Below are 21,467 nucleotides of genomic sequence, written 5' to 3'. Positions count from 1 at the left end.
TGAGTCCAACTTTTTTCCTGATTTTGATAGGAGGTTTTCTGGTGCAGAGAAGTTAAACATTTTTATTCATCCACTTTTTTGCCCTGGAAAGACAGTTTCTTAGAGATGTGATGTCTTGTACGTTCAATAAATTCAGCTACTGAGCGTTGCCAGCATCCTGATGAATGCTCACACCAAGCCGATCTGTGTAAACGTTAAAAAGATCTGAGGCAAAGATTGATCTTGGTGAAATCCCACATGGTAAATTTGACGGTCCAGGTGTGTGGTTCCTAATACTTACTGGGAGTTACCTGTTTCTCAGGGAAGAGAGAACCAATTTAGGACATTTCCTGTAAATCTCATGTGGTGTAATTATTTTGCTATGTTCTGCTTTGTCAAATGCTGCAGTTTGGTTGATGAGAACCATTAGACATGTTTCACCATTGTTGAGGATGTGGTGTACGTTCTTTAATACTTTTAGGAAAGCGGATTTAATACTGTTCCATGACCTAAAGCCAGATTGATGACTATCTAGAAGACTATCTTTGCATATGTGAGAGATCAGCTGTTCTGCTATAATTCTAGCACTAGCTCTACGAAGTCACAGAAGATGATAGATTGGTTTAAAGTCAGCTGTGTTTAAGGAATCAAAATTTTGGTTTGTTGAGAATCGTGTGATTTGACTGTTTTTTAAACATGAAGGAAAGTTTGTTGAGTGAGTGATGCATGTATTAGCTTACTCATACACAGCAGTATGCAACGTCTTAAGTAAACTCTCTTTTGCACTTCTGTTTCTCTGATGATAAAAAAAGGAAAATACATTGATGTTTTTGTTGTTATTTTAATCCCCTCCAGATACAATGTAGAGCAGAGAAGGGTAGTTTTGATTGTTTTCAGTTTTAAAATCTTTTGCAGAGAAAATATATACAGCAAGATACAGAGACGATACAAATCAGATGACATGGACAGTGGAACACCTACATTCAAAAAGATTATTTGTGATGCAGACTGTGATACATGTCTGAACATGGAAGTGCAAAAGGAAAATATTGAAGGCAAAGGATAACCAAAAGAATACTGGAATAGGAAACTGAAATCAGGAATAAACGTCCGATGGTTGGTTGGCAGCCTCTTCACCGTCTAGCGCTTCTTTCTTAGTATTTTCAGTGTCCATGCTGGTGGTAACGTTGAGCATGTTGGACCTAGATATAGACTGCAACACTGAGTTAATGGCTCACAATATTGTTAGTTCATAAACTCTGAAAGGTAGGCGCAGAAGACCAGTTCACAAATAAAGAGGCAGCCCACAGGCTCTTTAATAGATGGGCAGCACACTGACCTAGAAATTATTAGGTGGTTCAGTAGCTCAGAAATGGATAGGTAGCAGAGCAGTGTAGAAATGGAAACGTAGGTCACTACATCAAAAAAAGATTGGCTACCCATTGGCTGTGAAGCAGTGTAGCAGGGTCAAAGGTTATGTCATATCAGTTCTGCTACCATTGGCATTTGGGTTAATTGGTGCCCATGACTTTATGTTACCTTCAAGGTGCAATGCCAAATTTCAATTCTGGTTTGAAGTGATGCAGCCTATCTGACTCCATTTCACTAATTTCCTTTGCTTTAAAAAAAAATGGATTTAGGAAACATAATATCTTAGTTTGGGCAAGTAGCAATTTTGCTTCGATTTGCTTCCTTTAAAAAGAAAAATCTCATGATATTCTGTCAACGCAGCCTACAGATAGGCTTGGAAAGGTATACGCATGCCATATAAACATATATATATTTGTTTAGATAAAAGCTGGTTTCTATTTTGTAAGTGTTCCTTGATCTTGCACATGAGTGGCACTGGTCAATATTTATGACTTTAATAAAGGTTCACATGATGGAGAACTAAAAGTGCAAGTTTGATTTCCCTTACATCTGCAGAGGTAGCTAGCTCACAGGCCCATCAAAGTCATGCATCTCCCAATGAGAATTTGGACAGCAGTTAAAAATTACTCAAGGGGTGGAAGACAGTCCAGAAGATCTCAAGTCACCAATCAATATGATCAACAGGGGGAATGGGTAGGAATTTCAACAATTGACTGATGCTTAATAATGGCAAATTATATTTCAGTACAAAAAGAGTCCTCTCAACAAAACATGACCATTTAATAATAGCATCTAAACATATCTGAGATCAGTGCACCTTCAGTAAGATAAATTGAAGAGTTATAGTAATTTTTGGTTGCATTTCAGTCCTTGAGTTGTTAAGAGTTAAATGTGAAGTGTAGGAAGCTATCTCTATATATAGGGTAGTAAAATTAAATACACTGTGCAGAGGGTCCAGTGGATCCCCAATTAGTATACAGAGGTAAAAGCAGATAGTCATAGTGCTCTTTTTGTGGTAGTGTGGGCGAGCAGTTAGGCTTATCAGAGGGTTGTGCTAAGCATTTGTCGGCACACACAGAGGCAAGAAATGAGCCCCACACTCACGAATAAATCAGAGACCAATTTGTAGAAAAATACAAGTATCTTTATATATGTTTCGAGAAGCAAGACTTCAAAATACAGGATAAATACTTTGTTAAGTTTTAGTAATTCGAATGAGAATTGCAATTCTTCAGTATTTTAGCACAGGGCAGAAAACATCGTTAAACATTTACCATCGCTGTCAGTGGAGAAAGAAATGGGTTAGCATCATTGGTTTCAGAGAAAGTAATGAGTTAGATAGGGATGTATCACCAACACATTTAGCGTTGTGGTCAATGGAAGCAACACTCCGAGTAGTTTCGGCTGACCACTGTAACATGGGATTTCAGAGGCACTTCTTCTCTGGAGGGATGAAGGCCTTGGGGGACCCAGGACTTGGGTACAGCAGGAAGTTTTGAGTTACCTGGATCAAAAGTACCAGAGGTCGACGAAGGTGGTATCGATCGTCACTGGCAGCGGTCGGGCCGCGGGTGTGCTGCAGGTCAGTCCGTCGCAGTGGGGCGGTCGTGCCCAAGTTGCGGTAGTCATGCACTAGACACCACCAGGAATTGGGTGCAGGCTCACAGGAGCTGGGCTGTTTTCAGTGTCAGTCGCAGGTGCTGTGAGGAGCCCTCTTCCCAGCAGGTGCATTGAAGGGGTCAGTCACTGAACTGGTGATCAACAAGCCTTGGTTGCTACAACTGGTATGCTCGTGGTGAGTAGCATCGACACGGCCCGTGCTGGTACTCGCCACATTGAGATCTTTGCCATTGGATTGGCAGGAACTAGCACCTTTAGCCCAAAGGGGAGGTTCTTGGCAATTTGTCGAAGGCCAGAGCGACTACAGGGTTTTTTTAGATGCCTCGCAGGTTTCAGGTTAAGACAGCAGGTCACAATTGTCTAGTCCTTCAGTGGCAGGCAGGGTTTGGCACCAATTTCTCTGCAGCAGTGCTTAGTTCTTGGAACAGCAGCAAGTCTCCCATTTCTTCTTTACGTCCATCGAATCTGAAATCAAGGTCTCGGGGGGCCACCTAAATACTCAATCTCAGAATGTACTGGATATTGTAGGGGCACCTCTGCTCATGCAGAGGTGTCCTCACACAAGGCATAGTGCATCCTACATTATGGCCATTAAGGCTTACCACAGCTGTGACTTACCAATATCTTGTGTAGTGCTGTGAGGCATGGCACACAGGGCTGTGTGCCATGTCGACTCTTCAGTTTACCTGCATTCAGACACGTAGTCTGCAATAGCAGCACTGCATAGCCTGAGTGAGAGGTCCCGCGGGTGGCACAATTCCTGCTTCAGCCCAACAGGACCCTCTTCAACACCAATGCCCATGGTACTAGGAGTGGTGACAATCGTGGTGCAGTTTTAGGGAAAGAGATCTGGCACTGGGAACCTGGTGGGCAGGGACCCAGTGCATTTACAGTTTATAATCTTATCAGGCAAAAAGGTGGGGGCTAACCATGTGAAAAGAAGCACTTTCCTACAGAAAGTAAGAGGATGGCTGAGTTGACGGGGCCCTGACTGGGTCACTAGTGCCCAGTCACTGTACTACCCTTTTTTCCTATAGTCTCCAAGTCACCTCCACTACAAAGTAGCATGTATCAAGTGAAAACATTTAAAACAAAAATAACTTTGACACACTCTGCAACATGAAATTCAGCAGGAGACTTTTTGAGAGTGGAATTGCAGTGCAAAAATACAAGGAATCAATAATAAAAACCTCCCAATCAAGTACAAAATTTCTGGCTGACGCTGGTGAAGATTCAGTCAACAAGCCAGAAAACATTTGTCAAGACATAGCAGCATGTCTACACTGCAAATGATGATATCAAGATACTGGCAGACCCACCAGAGAGTAACCGCCTCTTCTACTGCAACTGGTGGAGTCCAGTAAAGGTAGTTACCCTTCAGTCATCTATGTCAAAAAGTGTTATGTAAAGCCATGGAGGCTGAAGGTACATGCTCACATAGATGTTTTAATATTGGCAATAGACACGCTTTACACTGTAAGCCTTCATCTAGCTTTATAAGGTACAAAATCTCCACTTAACCACCTTTGACCATCCACCCAGAACCCAGTGGCAAAGACGGAAATCACTGAATTACAGGACAAACAGCCCAGTGACTAAATCCTCCCTTTTGAAGGATTTTCCCTTTACATTTTCCCCAGAATGCAGCAGCCCAATCCTGAATGGCCATCTACTTGCCACACCATACATCTATGTGCAGCACTTTCCTGCTGAAACTGCCCCCAAGGCATCTCTATCCCTCTCTTTTGATGTCAGCGTCTTTGAGGAAGGATTGACAGACTCATAGTCCCCTTAGCTCCAATGTGCACAAAATCAACTATACATAACAATAGTCATTCCTGCAGCTACTCAAAGGGATCAGCACAGGGAGGTGTGCAGGGAGGTGTGTGGTGGAGGACTTCATATCTTGAAAACTTCTTATGTTGGCATGGGCAGGAAGCAACTGGACATGCCTTGTAGTAGTTCATTGTGGCCACATACACTTTCGTTCTGTAGGCAGAATGGTTTTTATGGTACCCATATAGTGCATTGACTGGGCTTTGGCCTCTCACCTGCTTGAGTTGAAGGCAGAGTTCAATGCTGGATCTACCCTTCCACAAGAGCAGCTCTTTTTGCCATGAAAATGGTAAGCTTTTGGGCACATTGGTTGTCCACTAGCAGAGTACAGCATGGTACTTGTACTTGAACAGGCTCCCAATTCAAGTAGGATTATTACTCATTGATTTACCCCTCATCTGTGATGTCAGCGGGGATCATGTCCCAAGCTAACAGTCATCCTAATCTCTCTTCACTGGGTTAAGGGACATAGCCGAACTGTGAAGAATTTGCCGATTTTGTCATGGATAAGACTATTATGATCAAAACTGAATTACGCTCTGCCCTTGATCACCTGTCGATCAGTCACTGATCACCCTCTGTCCCAAAGGCTGGGACATCACTGACCCTGCGCTGCCCTACCTCCTCAACACAATGCATCCTGGAGTCTGTTCCAAACCTTGGATGAATGCACTTTACGCAAAATGCTGTCGACTTTGAAACCTTCCAATCACTACAACAACCCTCTGCCATAAACCTTTTCCCGGAAGTGAGATCCTCCTTACAATCACCTTAGACTTCGATCGTCAATGAATCACTTCGACAAGGTGCTATTCCGGACTGCCTGAAATCGGGCCAAGTTACCCCAATTCTGAAGAAACCTTCTGCGGATGCCACAGACCTTCATAACTTTTGCCCAATCACTAACATCCCCACCTTGGCAAAGCTCCTAGAGAACTGTGTGCTCGCCCAACTCTGCAACCACATTAACCATTTCCAACTCCTGGACCAATGCCAATCTGGATTCCGCCCGGGCCATAGTACAGAGTCTGCGATAATCCACATTGTCAATGATTCGCTAAGAATGTTGGACCATAATGAGTCATGCCTATTGATCCTTCTTGACCTTTCATCAGCATTCGATACTGTCAAACACGATAATCTAATTGACCTCCTAAAGTACATGATGGAGTTGTCTGGGCCTGTTCTTAACTGGTTCTCTTCATTCCTTCAGAACAGATCCCAAAGCTTCAAGGTGAACCAATACCTATCCCATCCTGCTCCGGTCACTTTGGGGGTTCCCCAGGATTCAGCGCTTTCCCCCACGCTCTTTAACCTGATCATTGAGCCTTTGACAGAAATTACGAAATTATCCAGCATTCACTATCACATATATGCGGATGATACCCAACTATACCTGAAGATCGCCTCCCCTGAGGACATTCAGTCTCTCAACTCAGTCCTGCAGGAAACACAAAGCTGGCTGACAGGTAACCACCTGAAGCTTAATGCTCTAAAAACGGAATTCCTCCTAATCTCACCCCTCAAATAATCCCAGGTCATGGAGCAATGGTTAAATCAGTTTACTGCTCTTAATTGTAGACTTCAGCTCGTTGATTTGGCATCCTCTCTGGGTATTATATTTGACAAAAGTCTGAACATTAGTTCCCTCACCAAAGGGGCGAACTTCCAATTCAGCATCCTGAGAAAACTCAAACCCTATCTTCCTGCTCATGACCTAAAGGTTGCAGTGCAAGCATTAGTGATCTCAAAGCTGGACTATGGGGGCGCAACGATGTGCGGCTTGCCCAGAGTGAATATGGCTCCTTTTAGGGTTGCCCTCATTTTGGCTGCTAGGCCCATAACTGGCACTAAAAAATACAACCATATTTCTCCGGACTTGCTGGCCCTGAATTGGCTTCCATATGAAGCTCGGATACAGCAAAAAATTGCATGTGTGGCACACAAAGCCATCCACTTCAAGACCCCGCTTTAATCGCTCAGAAGTTGGAGCTCTCATGTGGTTCGAGAGCCTCCAGAAGCGCCAGCACCCTATTGCTCAAACCACAAAAATTCAAGAAAAAAAAGACCTACAATCGTGCCTTTTCAGATATGGCTCTGAGGATCTGGAACAACCTTTCCCCCAAAGTCAGGGTGAACCCTTCCACTGCCTTCCTCAAAAAAGAAGTCAAAGGGCTCTTGATGAAGACATTTCTGCCTCAGTCAGGCCTCTCCATTAGTCACTGGCGCAATAGACGTTGATTTTGGGCCCAGCTGCCTGGCTGATTAGAATGTCGGACATTGTATGATTGTGAATTTTTCACTTTATTGATTCTGTTTTGTTTGCTTGTACACTTCTTGATGCATAAACTGTAAAGCGCTCTGATACCCTCGGTGGTCATGTTCGCACTATATAAAACTTTCTAAATAAATATATAAATGAGTGTGATGTCAAGAAATCCAATGCAGCTTCTTCCAAATGGACACCAAAAACACAGAAAAGGTCGCTACTTAACTGACTCTTACTGGGAACAAAAGGGCAAAATATTACCTTACTGTGCAATGTATCCTTTAGATTCATATCACAGTCACTGAACACGATGTTAATCCTTATACCCCATTGACTTTCGCAGATTTTTCCTATTTAAGACCAAAATGATCCTCTACTGATATCACCTACAGTTTGCATCAAGAGAAAACCTCAAATAACACATTTATTCTTGTTCCCGTATCTTTATATGCAATTGTACTCAATGACTTCCTGCCCTGAATAATATGCAAATGCGGTTTAATAATTTGTATTCTCATTAATCTCTTTAATTTATTGTTATTGACATTTCAGATGCAATCCAGCAGTTCAGAAAGAAATTTACCAAAAAGCTTGAGCCAGTTTGATTAAACAGTCTGAGCTCCAGGAAATAGAGACTTAATGAAATTGATTTAAAAAATAAAAAAAATCTCCTGGCAGCCCAGCCTACATTTGTAGGTTACAGACCAAGTTCTAGATGGAGGGACTAAACCGGTGTTGCCATGGAAAGGAAAAAAGCATTCTTAAGGCCTTTGCTATCCAAAAGCGAGAAGATTAAGTTGCTACTCAACATCATAGCATGGAAGCCATTCAATATATAGGAATACTTTTGCTTCTATTGGCTTTCTTATGGACTGCCATTTAAACAGTAAAAGCAGACTAAAGCTCTCATGAACAAAATAGCTTTTTCTGAAAACATGTCCCAAATTTTCCCACAGCATAAAATTCAGAATGCATACAAATTTAATTCAGCAGGAAGTAAACGTGTCCCTGAAAAAGTAAAAGTTATGTTAACTGCATCATCTTCTTCCTTCAGAAAAGGTGTTGTTATGCCTTCATCACTTCATAAACTCTGGAGAACCTTCATCCTACTCCAAGAACTCCATGCCAACAAGTCAAGCCACTGTGTCTATGATTAACTTTTTACATTCTAAAATAGTGTTATGATGCTTATGTGACTTTGTGTCACCCCATCTGTCTCCGCAGGTATATGACTTGTTCCATGGAATGGATCGATATGGATATCCGTATCAAGTCTATGAGTCGTATGACGATTCATGTCCATACTATGGCTACTCTATACCATCTTTGGACGTCTACAGTCTGTTTCAGGTAGGACCTCCATTCTTTTCATGACTTATTTCCACCAATGTACAACATCAAGATATCAGACCTGCCATCCTACAACTAAATGTCATCATGTGAAGATGGGGACTGGCCTGCCAAGAGCAAATTAGTAGACACCCTGCCCTCAACAAATACCCCCAAAACCTCTCCAAAAGTACCAAAACAAAGGGTGGCAGAGGCTGCCGCCAATGTCTTGGGATGTTTTTACACCCCTTAAATGGACATCGGCTGCTTACAGCCTGTTAAAATGAGCTGATAAGCCACTTTGTGAAGTAGTTTTCAGCTAATTTTACCTGCCACTGTGTGATTTCGGCTCCTAACCGGGTGATTGTGTGAAGGGAGCCAAAATCGTGGGACACACGGTGGCACCATATGAGTTGGCACATCTGAGATATCTAAGGCAACCAAAACCAAAGTAGGTTGAGGCCTCTGTCTGGGTGCAACAACAATTCTGCACACAAATGAACTTTTTACTTCATAGGTAACCAAAAAAGCACAGTAGTTGGGAGTATAGATCACAAATAAATAGATGGGTCCCTGTGGTCTGCAGAGTGGGTGGTTGGGAAAGTTTATTGTTCTGAGGATGAATGGATGGTGGCTAGATGTGGCAGTGAATGTATGGGTGAGCAGATGGTGGCTATATAGACAGAGTCTTTTGAATGAAACAACTACGTTGAAAGTGTCAGTCGGCATGCTAGTGATACAGATCAGGGTATAAAAAATATGCCCACTACCACGGATAGAGTAATCTCACAGTTACACGCACATGCATTCATCATACGCTAGGGCCCATTTCACTAACATACGCTCAAATACTCTACCAGCAATAAACCTGTGGGAAGAAAACTCCTAAAGCACCCTGCATCTATATCTAGGCGATAGGACCTGAATAGTGGTTATCTAACATAATATAAACAATCTATAAACAATGATCAATAATGTACTCAATAATTGACAAGGAAAGAAACATTCAACACCATGTTTAAAAGTTATATTGCTTTATCTAAAATTAGTCAAAATAAATCAGAATAAATCATTTCTCATAGTTACCTATTCTAACTAAGTGTCAGAACGAGTCAGGACCAGTCTCTTGGTAAAGTCTTTCAGGACAGGGTCCTCAGCATCAGTCCTCAGCAACGCAAGTTCATGCGGCACAAGGCGACGAAAGAGAGTGGGGAGAGCCCTCCCTAAGCTAACAGATTTTATAATGGAAAATACAATGGAAACTCACATAAATTCGACAAATAAAACTGTATCACTGAGCAGAACGAGAAGGAAGAGATGTAACTTTTGCAACATCTTGAAATCTCTGCTCAGGAAAAGTCACAATACACAAATCACGGAACAGGAACCAAGAAATAGAAACTATTAAAGTATCCATCTCGTTCATTTCCCTCGGCAACCCGGCTTCAGCACAATGTTCATTTCAGAAGCTCTTTTGTTCACCAAGGACAAATCATTTCTTTTGGAGATCCTCCAAACTGCTGATGTCCTCATGGAAAGTTTTATAGAAGGACTACGGTCAGTTGTCTCCAACCAAATTCCAGCAGGGGTCTCCCTTGTCACATCACAGATTGCCTGCGCCAGAGCTCAGCCAGGCTTCAAAATGTTTTCAGCCATTTCACAAAGGCCTTCATAGGCCACAATAGACCATCTTTAATTAAAGAGACAAAATAAAGATTACTACATCATAATGATTAAACAGTGTTAATCCCACTAATACCCTTATGTGTATGCATTTATCTAGCTTTGCGACATAAAAAGCATTAATTCAGACAGCGTTTTGTGCCCAAAATAAATAGCACACAGCAACGTTTAAACATGAAAACTTGCACGTTATTGTAAATACAAAAACAGCATATTTAGGCTAACCCTCGTGTAACCTTCTCTTGTGTTAGGACAAACAAGTTGATAAGTAAAAACACACTTGCACAAGACAAATAATTAGTTGTTAATTATTAATAAATTAATAAAACGCATAGACATGCCAGAGCTTCAAAAGGCCCAGAATTTTCTAACAGAAAACTCTGCTCCAGCAATCCCCCCTTTGGTGATTTTATCACCAAATAAACCCCAAAAAAAAAATAGTGGAAAATTTAGTCCCATTTTAGGAGAAATCAGAAATGTCTTTTCCCCTTACACAAAATTATACACCAGTCACTCTTTCATCATCTCTCTTAGGGCCTCATGTAGGTAGCATACCAGTTACCACTTCTAAAATACCGAACGTTACCGAATCGGTATTTTAGAAGTGGTAACTCGTATGTAGGTAATGAGTCGGTATTTTTTACCGATTCGTTACAATTCGGTAATTACCGAATCGGTATTTACCGATTCGGTAATGAGGCATACCTTCCCATTGAGGGGAAGGTATGCCTCATTACCGAATCGGTAAATACCGATTCGGTAATGGTGGAGAACAAGCAAGGGTGGCAGGGTGTCACATTGACACCCTGTTGCACCCCTGATTCGGCCATGTGTGCACATGTGGCACACATACATGCCCTAAGGGCATGTATGTATGCCACATTGCACACTGCTACGCGCTTCAAAATGCCCATACACATACATTAATTATTTACCACCAACTATAAGTTGGTGGTAAATACCGACTCTTAACAACACCCACACACTCCCCCTACATCTCGATTTTGGTTTCGGAATTTACCGAATCGGTAAAATTACCGAATCGGACAAGTTACCGATTCGGTAACATTACCGATTCGGTATTATTACCGATTCGGTAATTTTACCGATTCGGTAAATTCCGAAACCAAAAATTGTCCCCCTACATACCAATAGCCAAAATACCGGTCGGTAACGGTATAATTACCGAAAATCGGCCGTTACCGACCGGTATTTGGCTACCTACATGAGGCCCTAAGTTTCTAAATAAACACTCTCCCTCAATTCTTCTAATTCAATCTCTTCTGGTTCTCTTTTCGAATTCTTGTTTTTCTTTACATCTTTCAATTTCTCTTTCTTCTCTTTCCCTCTCCTGTTTTTACAACACACACACACTAATCTTAGTATCAGTAAAGCAACAATTATACAAGACAACGGAAACAATATTCTACCTATAATAGTACTACCTATTTTTGCAAAACAAAATCCTTAACAGCTATCATCTTATTAGCTAGTTTAGTCCATAAACTCCCAGTTTCAAGTGGTACTAAATCTTCATGCAAATCTGTAATATTTTTGATATAGACCTTCAGGTCTTTACTTTCGTCAGGAATGTAAGTGCAACAATGTTGAACTTTCAAAATTCCACAAACTCCACCCTCCTTGGCCAAAAGAATATCAAGGGCAAGTCGATTTTGCATAGACATGGCACGTACGGCACTTAACTCCGTATTTACCAAAAGAAATCCTCCTGCGGTATTTGTCGATAAACGATCAACCACTGTGGACAATTTCCGAATTCCATAAGCATTTAAAGAAATTCCCACTGCTGGAATCAAAACCCCAAAAATATCACCCACTATTTCAGACCAAGTTTCTCTCTTAAAACGTTTTAATAGGTTAATATCCTCTACATCACTTATTTTATCTGTATGAAAAATCTTTGGGAAAACCAAACCCACATAACATGTGCCATACCAATGGTCAGGCAACTTGTAATAAGCCTTGTTCCCACACACATAGTACACTCCTGGAAAAATTGTATCTTCTCCACCTCTGAAACCCCAACCAGTCGCAACGAAGTATGTATCATGGCACTCACTAGTCCCCACAAAATATGTATCATATTGGGATCTCCTTCTGGTAATGCATAGTTTACCCTTCTGCGGTGCATCTAGAGCCAAAGTTGGACTAGCCCCATTTCTCAACTCTTTTCCCATCTCAATGTCCCAAATTGTCTCACTCACTTTATATTTTCCCGCTTTCTCATGCATGTTCACTCTCCTTTCCTCTACCATATCCAGAAAAGCTTTCTCCTCATCTTTCAAACTGCAAGTTAAATTATTCTTAAAAATGTAATCTAATGTTAGTCCTTTTTCTTCAATAAAAATCTCACCAAAAGTGTTAGCTTCTTTAGCTGGATTCAGCTCTTTGTTCATTGGCAAGTGCCCAAAAATACTATCTCTGTTAGACATCTTATAATCTATTTTCCCTAACAAATAAAAAACACTACTTAAAATACTACAAGAAATACCATATGTAGCCGGTAAATGGTGATAAGTAACACCCTCTGAAACAGATGCAGGTAACTGCATGCAGACATAGCAATCCCTCACTTCCATTGTCTTCACATATTCATATAACAGTTTAGAAAAAACATTACTAGAAAAATTATTAATTGACCTATCCTTGTGTATGTAACTACTACTTCTAATTGGAACTACTTTTTGTGAATTCTTCTCTATATTAGTCATGTTTTCTGTGTCCATCCCAAATTCAACCTTAAAAGTAACTAATAAAACTAAAACACCCCATAGAAGCATGAATAATCCAGTACAACAGCAGCACATCTTGCACCATCTTTTAAAGAAGGCACATCTATTTTGATTATTCTCTATGTTAGCCATTCTGCTTCAACTTCTACTACTCCACTACTGAAATTAGGATTTTTCAAATTCCCAACGTTTGTTCCAAACTCTTCAGTTTCTCCAATGATCTTTCTGTTCGCTCAGTCCAAGTGACCTTCTTTTACTCAGTTTGGATACTCATCATTTTTCACTCCAATTTCTTCAACATCAAATTGTATCAGATCTCCAACATTCAAATCCTCAGTATCTGACTCTTCTCCAATGTCAGTCAAGAGTACTTTCAGGATTTCACCAGTATCTTCCTCAACCACTTCTCTCAAGACCACTTCCGGATTATCTTGAGTCACTGTTTCTTCTTTTCCTTCTTCAGACAGTGTCACATAAGACCATTCCGGTGATCTGTACTTTTGGTTGGGTCTTTTAACTCTTTTTATTTCTACTGGTTCTTTTGTTTTCCTTAATTCTTCTTCCTCAGCTCTCGAAGTTTGACTTGATACTTCATTCACTTGTTCAGCTTTTGATGAATTTGCTCTTATTATTCTGTATTTCACCCTTTTAACTTGGTTGTTAGGCCAACGATCTCCTTTCACAACCTTTTTCGGCTTTACTTCTTTAACATTTCTTTCTCCAATCGAAGTTCTCTTTCTCAGAACTCGACCCTCTGTTTGTTCATTCTCATCATCCGATTCTGTCTCAATTGCCTCCTGCTTTCGTTTCTTAGCAGTTTTCTTTTCTTCCACAGATTCTTTCACCACTATTTGAGACTTCCCTACTTCTGTCCCTCCTCGGGTCTCCGACACGCAATCTTCTTGCTGTCTACTTGTCCCTTCACCTAGCTCCTCATCAATGTTCCCTACACCTCCTCGGGGGTCTTCCGCAATCTGTCCCTCTCTATCTTTTTCTGACCCTGTTTCCTCAAAAATAATCTCAAGTGGTTCTTCAATCTCCTCCTCTTCTGATTCAGGAGTAGTCTCTGTGTGTTTTCTCTTTTCTTTTCTTTTTCCTCCACTGCTACTCGAAACTTCAGGCTTTTCTACAGAATCTGATCTTCCCTCTGATACTTGCAGTGAATCCCTTGAAGCTCTCTCTGCTTCTCTTCTCACTGATTCCGTATCTTCAGGATCTTCACCATCACTGGAATCTGACTCTTCATAATACTCTTCGCCAGTCCCCTCTCTCGGGCTTGGAATTCTCAGAGTATGACTTGCATGTACCCAGTGTCTCACTCCAGCACACTTTACTGCAGTCGTTGTAGTCAGAATAACTTGTCTCGGCCTTCCCCACCTTGGAATCAAGCAATTTCTCCTTCTGTGCACCTTAATCCTCACCCAGTCTCCTGGACTTAGATCATGGGCTTGCTTCTTCTCAAGTGTGGTAGCTTCTTCTCCAACCTGGTGAAACACAGAATGAACTGCGTCAGCCAGGCCTTTACAGTAATCCAAAATCATGTCATCAGTTATTGTCATCAATTTATTCACAGGCACGAATGCATGGCGCATTGCACGTCCCATAATGATTTCATGCGGACTCAAACCTGTAGTTCTATCTGGAGTAGATCTCATAGTCATCAAGACTAGAGGCAGAACATCTGGCCATTTCATGCCAGTGGCTAAACACATTTTTCCGATTCTGTTTTTGATTGTGCCATTAATTTGCTCAACCACACCAGAAGCCTCTGGTCGGTATGCACAATGTAGCTTCTGCTGTATTTTTAATGCTTCACAAATCAAACCAATGAGTTCATTTTGAAAATGTCTACCTCTGTCAGACTCAACTGTAACTGGAAACCCGAACCTAGGAATCAACTCCCTCAATAGTAATTTTGCCACTGTCAATCCATCATTTCTTCTAGTCGGGTAAGCTTCCACCCACCTTGAAAACAAACAGACTACCACTAGAACATATCTCAGTCTGTTCACTTGGGGCATTTCAATGAAATCAATTTGCATTCTTGTGAAAGGACCTCCTTCTCTGCCAATTGTCCCTAGACTCACCACTGTCTTTTTCCCAGTGTTAAATTGCTGACAAATCAAACACCTTTGACAGATGCTCTCCGCAATTGTCCTAAACTTTGCATTGTACCATGTTTGCTTAAAGGACCTAATCATCGCGTCCCTCCCCAGATGTCCCTGGCCATGATAAATCCTTGCCATTGACGACAAAATTGAGTTTGGCATCACTGGTCTGCCATCCCTGTAGACCCAAACATGGTCTGTTTCTCTTGGAGCACATCCTGCCTTAACCCAATCTTGTTTCTCTTCTTCTCCTGCCTCATCTTGTAACTGTTTCACTTCATCCCACGTTTCTAGGACATTAGTAAACATCACAGAAAGAAAAGACATTTCTTCCTTCTCTCTTTCCCTGTTAATTGACAGATTCATCTTCGCGCAATATTGCGCCACATCGTTAGCATACCTGTTGCCAACAGTGATAAAATCCTCTCCTGAAACATGTGCTGCACATTTTACAACTGCTAACTCCTTAGGCAGCTGTATCGCCTCAAGCAATTTTCCAATCAGCTCAGCATTCTTTATCGGAGTTCCACCCTATGTCAAGAAACCTCTTTGCAGCCACAGTTGGCCAAAATCATGCACCACTCCAAATCCATACTGACTATCAGTCAACACAGTTGTTCTCAAATCTTTCCCAATTTCACAAGCTTTTGTCAATGCCACTAATTCAGCAACTTGCGCAGATTTTACTCCTTTCAATGGTGATGCTTCCATAACCTCTGAAACTTTGCACACTGCATATGCTGCACATAGCACACCATTATCATTTCTCAGGCATGATCCATCCACAAACAACACATGGTCATTCTCTGGTAAGGGAACATCCTTGATATCCGGTCTTGGTTTCGTACAGTACTCAAGCACATCTAAACAATCATGATCATCTTCCATCTTTATACCCACATTCTCAATATCCGGCAAAAGTGTCGCTGGATTCACATTCGTACATCTCTCAAGAGTCACATTTGATGCTCCCAGAATCACTTTTTCATATTTAGTCAGCCGACTATTTGACATATGCTGAGTTCTGCTTCTTGTCAAAAGAATTGCCACATTGTGAGGTACGAATACCCTTACAGGATACCCCATTATGATTCCCTCACTTTGTTCCAGGCTTCTGCATGTTGCAGCCACAGATTTTAGACAACCCGGTAACCCCACAGCTACAGGGTCAAGTGTCGATGAGAAGTACGCAATAGGCCTTCTCAATTGCCCATGTTTCTGGATTAACACTGAAAGTGCACATCCATTTCTCTCACTGCAGTACAGTTCAAATTCTTTTTCATAGTCTGGCATACCCAGAGCTGGAGCTTCACACATTTTTGTTTTGAGCTCTTCAAATGCTGCCATTTGTTCTGCATCCAGATCCAATGGATCTGTCATATCACTTTTTGTCAATTTAATCAATGGCTTTGCTATCAGGGAAAAATTAATTATCCACTGACGACAATATTCCACCATTCCCAGGAACATTCTCACTTCTCTCTGGGTTTTTGGAGCTTTCATTTCTCTGATTATTTTGATCCTGTCAGTAGTCACTTTTCTCAGACCTTTCTCAATATTATGTCCAAGATAATGCACATCTTTCTTGCAAAACTGCAATTTGGCTGGAGATACCTTTAACCCTCCATCTCCCAGATGATTCAGTAAAGCTATGGTATCTACTTCACAAGCCTCACGTGTCTTTGATGCCACAAGTAGGTCATCAATATATTGCACTAGTACTGAGTTTTCAGGCATGATCAAACTTTCCAACGATTTCTTCAATAACTGATTGAATATCGAAGGACTCTCCGTATACCCCTGTGGGATACGACACCATGCTAAAATACGCTGGCCAAACCTAAATGCAAAAATCGGCTGGCTGTCATGATGCAATGGAATTGAAAAGAACGCATGACACAAATCAATCACTGTATACCACTCAGCATCATGTGGAATTTGATACAGAATCACTGATGGATTTGGCACGATGGGACAACATGCCACCACAATCTGATTAATTTTTCTCAGGTCCTGCACGATCCTGAACTTGCCATTAGGCTTCTTCAGCCCCATTATCGGTGAATTACACGGACTACTCAGTAATTCTCTCAGAACTCCTTGCTGAATAATTTTCTCAATTATAGGAGTTATCCCTTCAATTATTTCTGGTGTCATTTTGTACTGAGGAATGTTAGGATATGTAATTCCCTCTTTCACTGCAATCTTTACTGGATCTACATTATTCATCAATCCCACATCCTCTCCAGTAAAATCCCAAACTATTCTTTTCACTGTGTCTCTCAGCTCTTGAGGCAGATCCTCCGGATTAAACACTGGAAATGCACTAATTAATTCACTCTCTCTATTTTCCAGAGTCATTCGGTAGAAAACATCATCATCTGGTGTTTCAAAAGCTATTCCATCCGGTGTACAGAAAATTGTGCAGTTCATCTTACATAATAAGTCCCTACCTAATAGGTTCACTGGACTCGTGTCACAAACAATAAATCTGTGCATGTCTGAAAATTTCCCTATCTGTACTCTCACTGGTTCAGTAAGACGTGTTCTGATTTGTGTATTGGCTACACCAACTACTTGGATTGCTTCATCCGAGAGAGGAAGATTTCTAACATCTGTTGACCTGACAGTTGATCTTGTCGCACCTGTGTCTACCAAAAAAGTAACACTCTCCTCATTTATTTTCCCATCCACAAATGGTCCTGCCTGGTCTATTTCTAGAGTTGCACCAAGTATGCACTCTTCTTCCTCTCCTCGGCACCGTCAATGATCACCCTCAGACTCACTCCCTTCACTCTTTAACAAGTACTGCTGTACCTTGTTAGTACGTCTTGGTTTGTTTACCTGCTCATCATTGAAGAATCCTGAATCCTGACTGTACTTCTGTACCCCTCTATTCTGCGGCAAAGGCGGTTTTGGCTCTTGACTCTGCTGCTGTCTCACAACTTTCTGCTGTTGTTGTTGCTGGTTATTCCCTTCATTCTGCACCTGTTGATTTAAGGATTTACCCTCATTTAATGGTGGATTAGGACATTCAGATCTCCAATGTCCCAGTTGGCCACAATTGTGACACGGGAACTTCTTTTTGGCTTCCTCAAGACTTCCTCTTCCCTTTCCTGCAAATCTTGGTCTATTCCCTGTATTATTTCCTGGATTATTTGCCTGTTCCACTAACTGTGCTTCTTGTCTTTCTGCAACTTTCACTTGTGCCCACATTGCTTTTTCTTTCAGCTTTCTTTGTTTTGCTTCAATTTCATCACTGAAATATTTTGCATGCCTCAGAATCTCATCTACTTTCTTACTCTGCCAATCCACTGTGTGTTCACGAATTCTCTCACCAATTTCAGGTCTAAGACCATATACAAATCGGTATACAAAATGACTCAAATCCTTGTCACCCAGGTGTTCATCTCCACTGAATTGTTTAAAAGCCAGTATCAGCCTTTCGTAAAAAGCATGAACTGATTCTTTTGCTTCCTGTTGTGTTCGATCTATTTTAACCCAGTCTGTCTCTTTTGGAGGAACTTTACTTTTCAGGTATACCATCACCTGCTCATACTTCCTCATCACTTCTGGATCTGGTGCCCCTGTTCTTGAATCTCTTGGATATTCTTCAGTAGGCCAACTCACAACTATTTTACACTCAGTCCACAAGTCTGCTGGAACAATTATATCAAACAGACTATTCAGGTCAACCCACAGCACTTTTGACAATTTCACAAACCTGTCTACCTGCCTATACCACTCGACGGGCTTTTCTCTCAATTGAGGGAAATCATTCGTAAATGATAAAATATCCTGTCTGGTCCATGGAACATGTACATATCCTCCTCCAGGTATTTCTCTCATGGGAAACTGCTCCACTGGTTTCTCTTTTTCTCTCACTGGAAATGCTGAGTAAGTTGTTCTATCTTCAGATTCCTCTCTCTTCTTATACCACCTATCCTTCCACTTTTCCACGTCACCCCATCTTCGCAATAATGCCACCATTTCCTTAATCTGTCCTGTTCTACCAGAAGTATTCAAATTCTCTATGTCCTTCTCTGTAAAATCCATCCTGTACGTTTTCTGTAATGCCTTTACTTTATCAATGTCAACTCCTTGCTCATTTGCTATCGCTCTCAATCTATCATGTGTATTTCTTGCTCTCCATGTTATGCTCTTGCACATAAACATTAATTCACCATCATGATGACTTTTCAGGATTTCTGTTGGAACTGTTCCTGTCACAAGCTCTTCTAATTCTATACGTAATTTAACCACATCAATAACTTGTGAATCTTTATCCTTTTTCTGAAGAACCTTCATCCAGTCGTTTAAATCGTCAACTGTTATTTCTGCAGTTTTCCTCACTGGAACCACTCTTTTCTGCGGTTCTAAAATTGGCATTCGTGAACAACTAGGTTCACTAACATCCATTAATTCACTACCTGTGTCATGTCTTATTTGTCTCAGGTCATTTCTCCCTGTTCTTTTATCTGAATCTCCTGAAGAACCAGCTGAATTTGTCAAATCATTTGCAATATATGGAACTACCAGTCCATTTTCACCTGCTCTCTGTCTGTCAAACATAGGAATAACCGGACCTATAGTTACAGGTACCGTAACAGCTTCCAGATTCATCGTTAACTCTCTAATTTTCTCAGTCAGTTCTGTTGTCGTCTTCGCTAATTGTCTGGCATTTTCCCTACTACCTCGATTCTCTTTCTCTCTGAAAGAACCACTACCTCTTGATTCAGGTGTCATCTTTTCTTTCTCAACTGTATCTCTTATCGGAGAAACAACTGGTGTACTCTCATCTGGTTCTGATCTATATGGAGGTGGTCTCTTGTAAATCATGTCATTTAAAACCTCATCTTCATACTCTCCATATCTTCTCCTATCTGACTCAGAAACCCTTTCTTCTGAAGGAGCAGAAGCTTCTACTGTTCTCATAGGATATAATCCTTCTGACATATTAGCATCTCGCCACCTTTTCATTCGATCATGATGTGTTTCACGATCATGTCTCCTCCCAAACATATATCTGTACTGTCCTCCAGTTCTCTGTCTTTCTCGATTAAGAACTTCTTCTTCCCATTCCACTAAAGCCTCGAACTGTGTAGGTCTCGGCTTCGGGTCCAGATGGGCCATCTTTTCCCGTAAATTTCTTAACACGGCCAGATTAAATGAACCATGTTCTGGAAATGCTAGAACACCATCTTCTTTAGTATAGCCAACCCAATTCTGCAACCATATACAGGTATGTAATCCATATTTCGCAACCATAAAGGATGCAGGCGTTTTCGCTGGAGGTAGTAACTCACCCTCTCTTGTCTTAACCTCTTTATCCTTACTAAACCACTTCTTAACCTTTCCAAAGAATGTCTTTTTCTTTTTCTCTTCTTGGTAATACATTTTAGCGAGCACTTATTAAACTCTCTACTTTTCTAGGTTGAAAACTCAATTCTCACTAACGCACCAGTCCTGGAGCGTCTACGTCACTAAGTAGCTCTTCCAATCCCTGCGCGACTCACACTAACGCACCAATCCTAGCGCGAACCCTATTCTGAGTCACTATCCAATCAGTGCGTGAACCTTCTGACGTCAGCAGCCGCTGCAGTCTCTGTCTCCTGTCTCTGTCACTCGTCTACCCCTCCTTTACAAAAACTCTCAGTAGACTTCGTGTGTCAAAATTTCTACAAAATCTATTAGTTACAACATAAAAACATCTCCATTGTCTGCTTCGCTAACCACAGAATAGTAAAAGAGTGTCTATTTCTCAAGAGTCAACAACTTTACATACATCTCATAACTGTTTCCTCTAGGACGTATCCAAAGAGTCTTACAATCAATAAATGTATATGCATTCACGCACATTCATACGAGAAAAATATAGTACATACACACAGAATCCTGCTTCTTGAGAACAGCGCACAATCTGCCTCTATACAGAATTATAACTCACAACAACTAAGCAGCTTACCTCTGCCCAGTCCTGCAAACAAGCTCAGGGAATACCTATTACTCCTCCCGCAATAAGCTTTAACGGCAATCCTTACGGATCCCTGGGACTTAAGACCAGAGTTTCACAGATAACCTTCACTATGATACACACTCCTTATATACCAGAAATTTCTAATAGTAACATACAATGTCACTGATTCCGAACCCAGACAATGTGAACGCGCAACTTCAATTGTCACACGTAATTCCTTACAATCCCGTCTTTCCCGAGAGCAGCATATACACCTTCCTCTGCCCTACTACGGAACTGTTTCCAGCTTCCAAGTTCCAGAAGCACTACATATAACTCAACATTACGACTCCAACATACAATATTAGTACATATACCAACAACATCAAAATAAATCAATAATCAATAAGCTAATTTACAAGCAATCTTATCTTATCAGATCAAGACAACCATCTAACCATCCTCTGCTACCAGAGAAATTGATACAGATCAGGGTATAAAAAATATGCCCACTACCACGGATAGAGTAATCTCACAGTTACACGCACATGCATTCATCATAC

General features: G+C 41.2%; 1 protein-coding gene across 2 annotated transcripts in view; it reads left to right on the top strand.

The window, feature by feature from the left end:
* The window catches only part of LOC146812807 (alpha-2-macroglobulin-like protein 1), a 747,116-nt gene that overhangs the window by 410,039 nt on the left and 315,610 nt on the right, over nt 1-21,467 (top strand). For both annotated transcript variants that reach the window (XM_085619917.1, XM_085619918.1), the window contains exon 16: nt 8,300-8,425. In XM_085619917.1, coding sequence (XP_085476043.1) covers nt 8,300-8,425 — 126 coding nt within the window. The remainder of the gene's footprint in view (nt 1-8,299; nt 8,426-21,467) is intronic.

This window comes from Triturus cristatus, chromosome 7 (assembly GCF_964204655.1).
Source record: "Triturus cristatus chromosome 7, aTriCri1.1, whole genome shotgun sequence".
Lineage (NCBI taxonomy): Eukaryota > Metazoa > Chordata > Amphibia > Caudata > Salamandridae > Triturus > Triturus cristatus.
The sequence above is the reverse complement of the archived record's forward strand: the minus strand, read 5'-3'. Positions and strand labels throughout refer to the sequence as shown.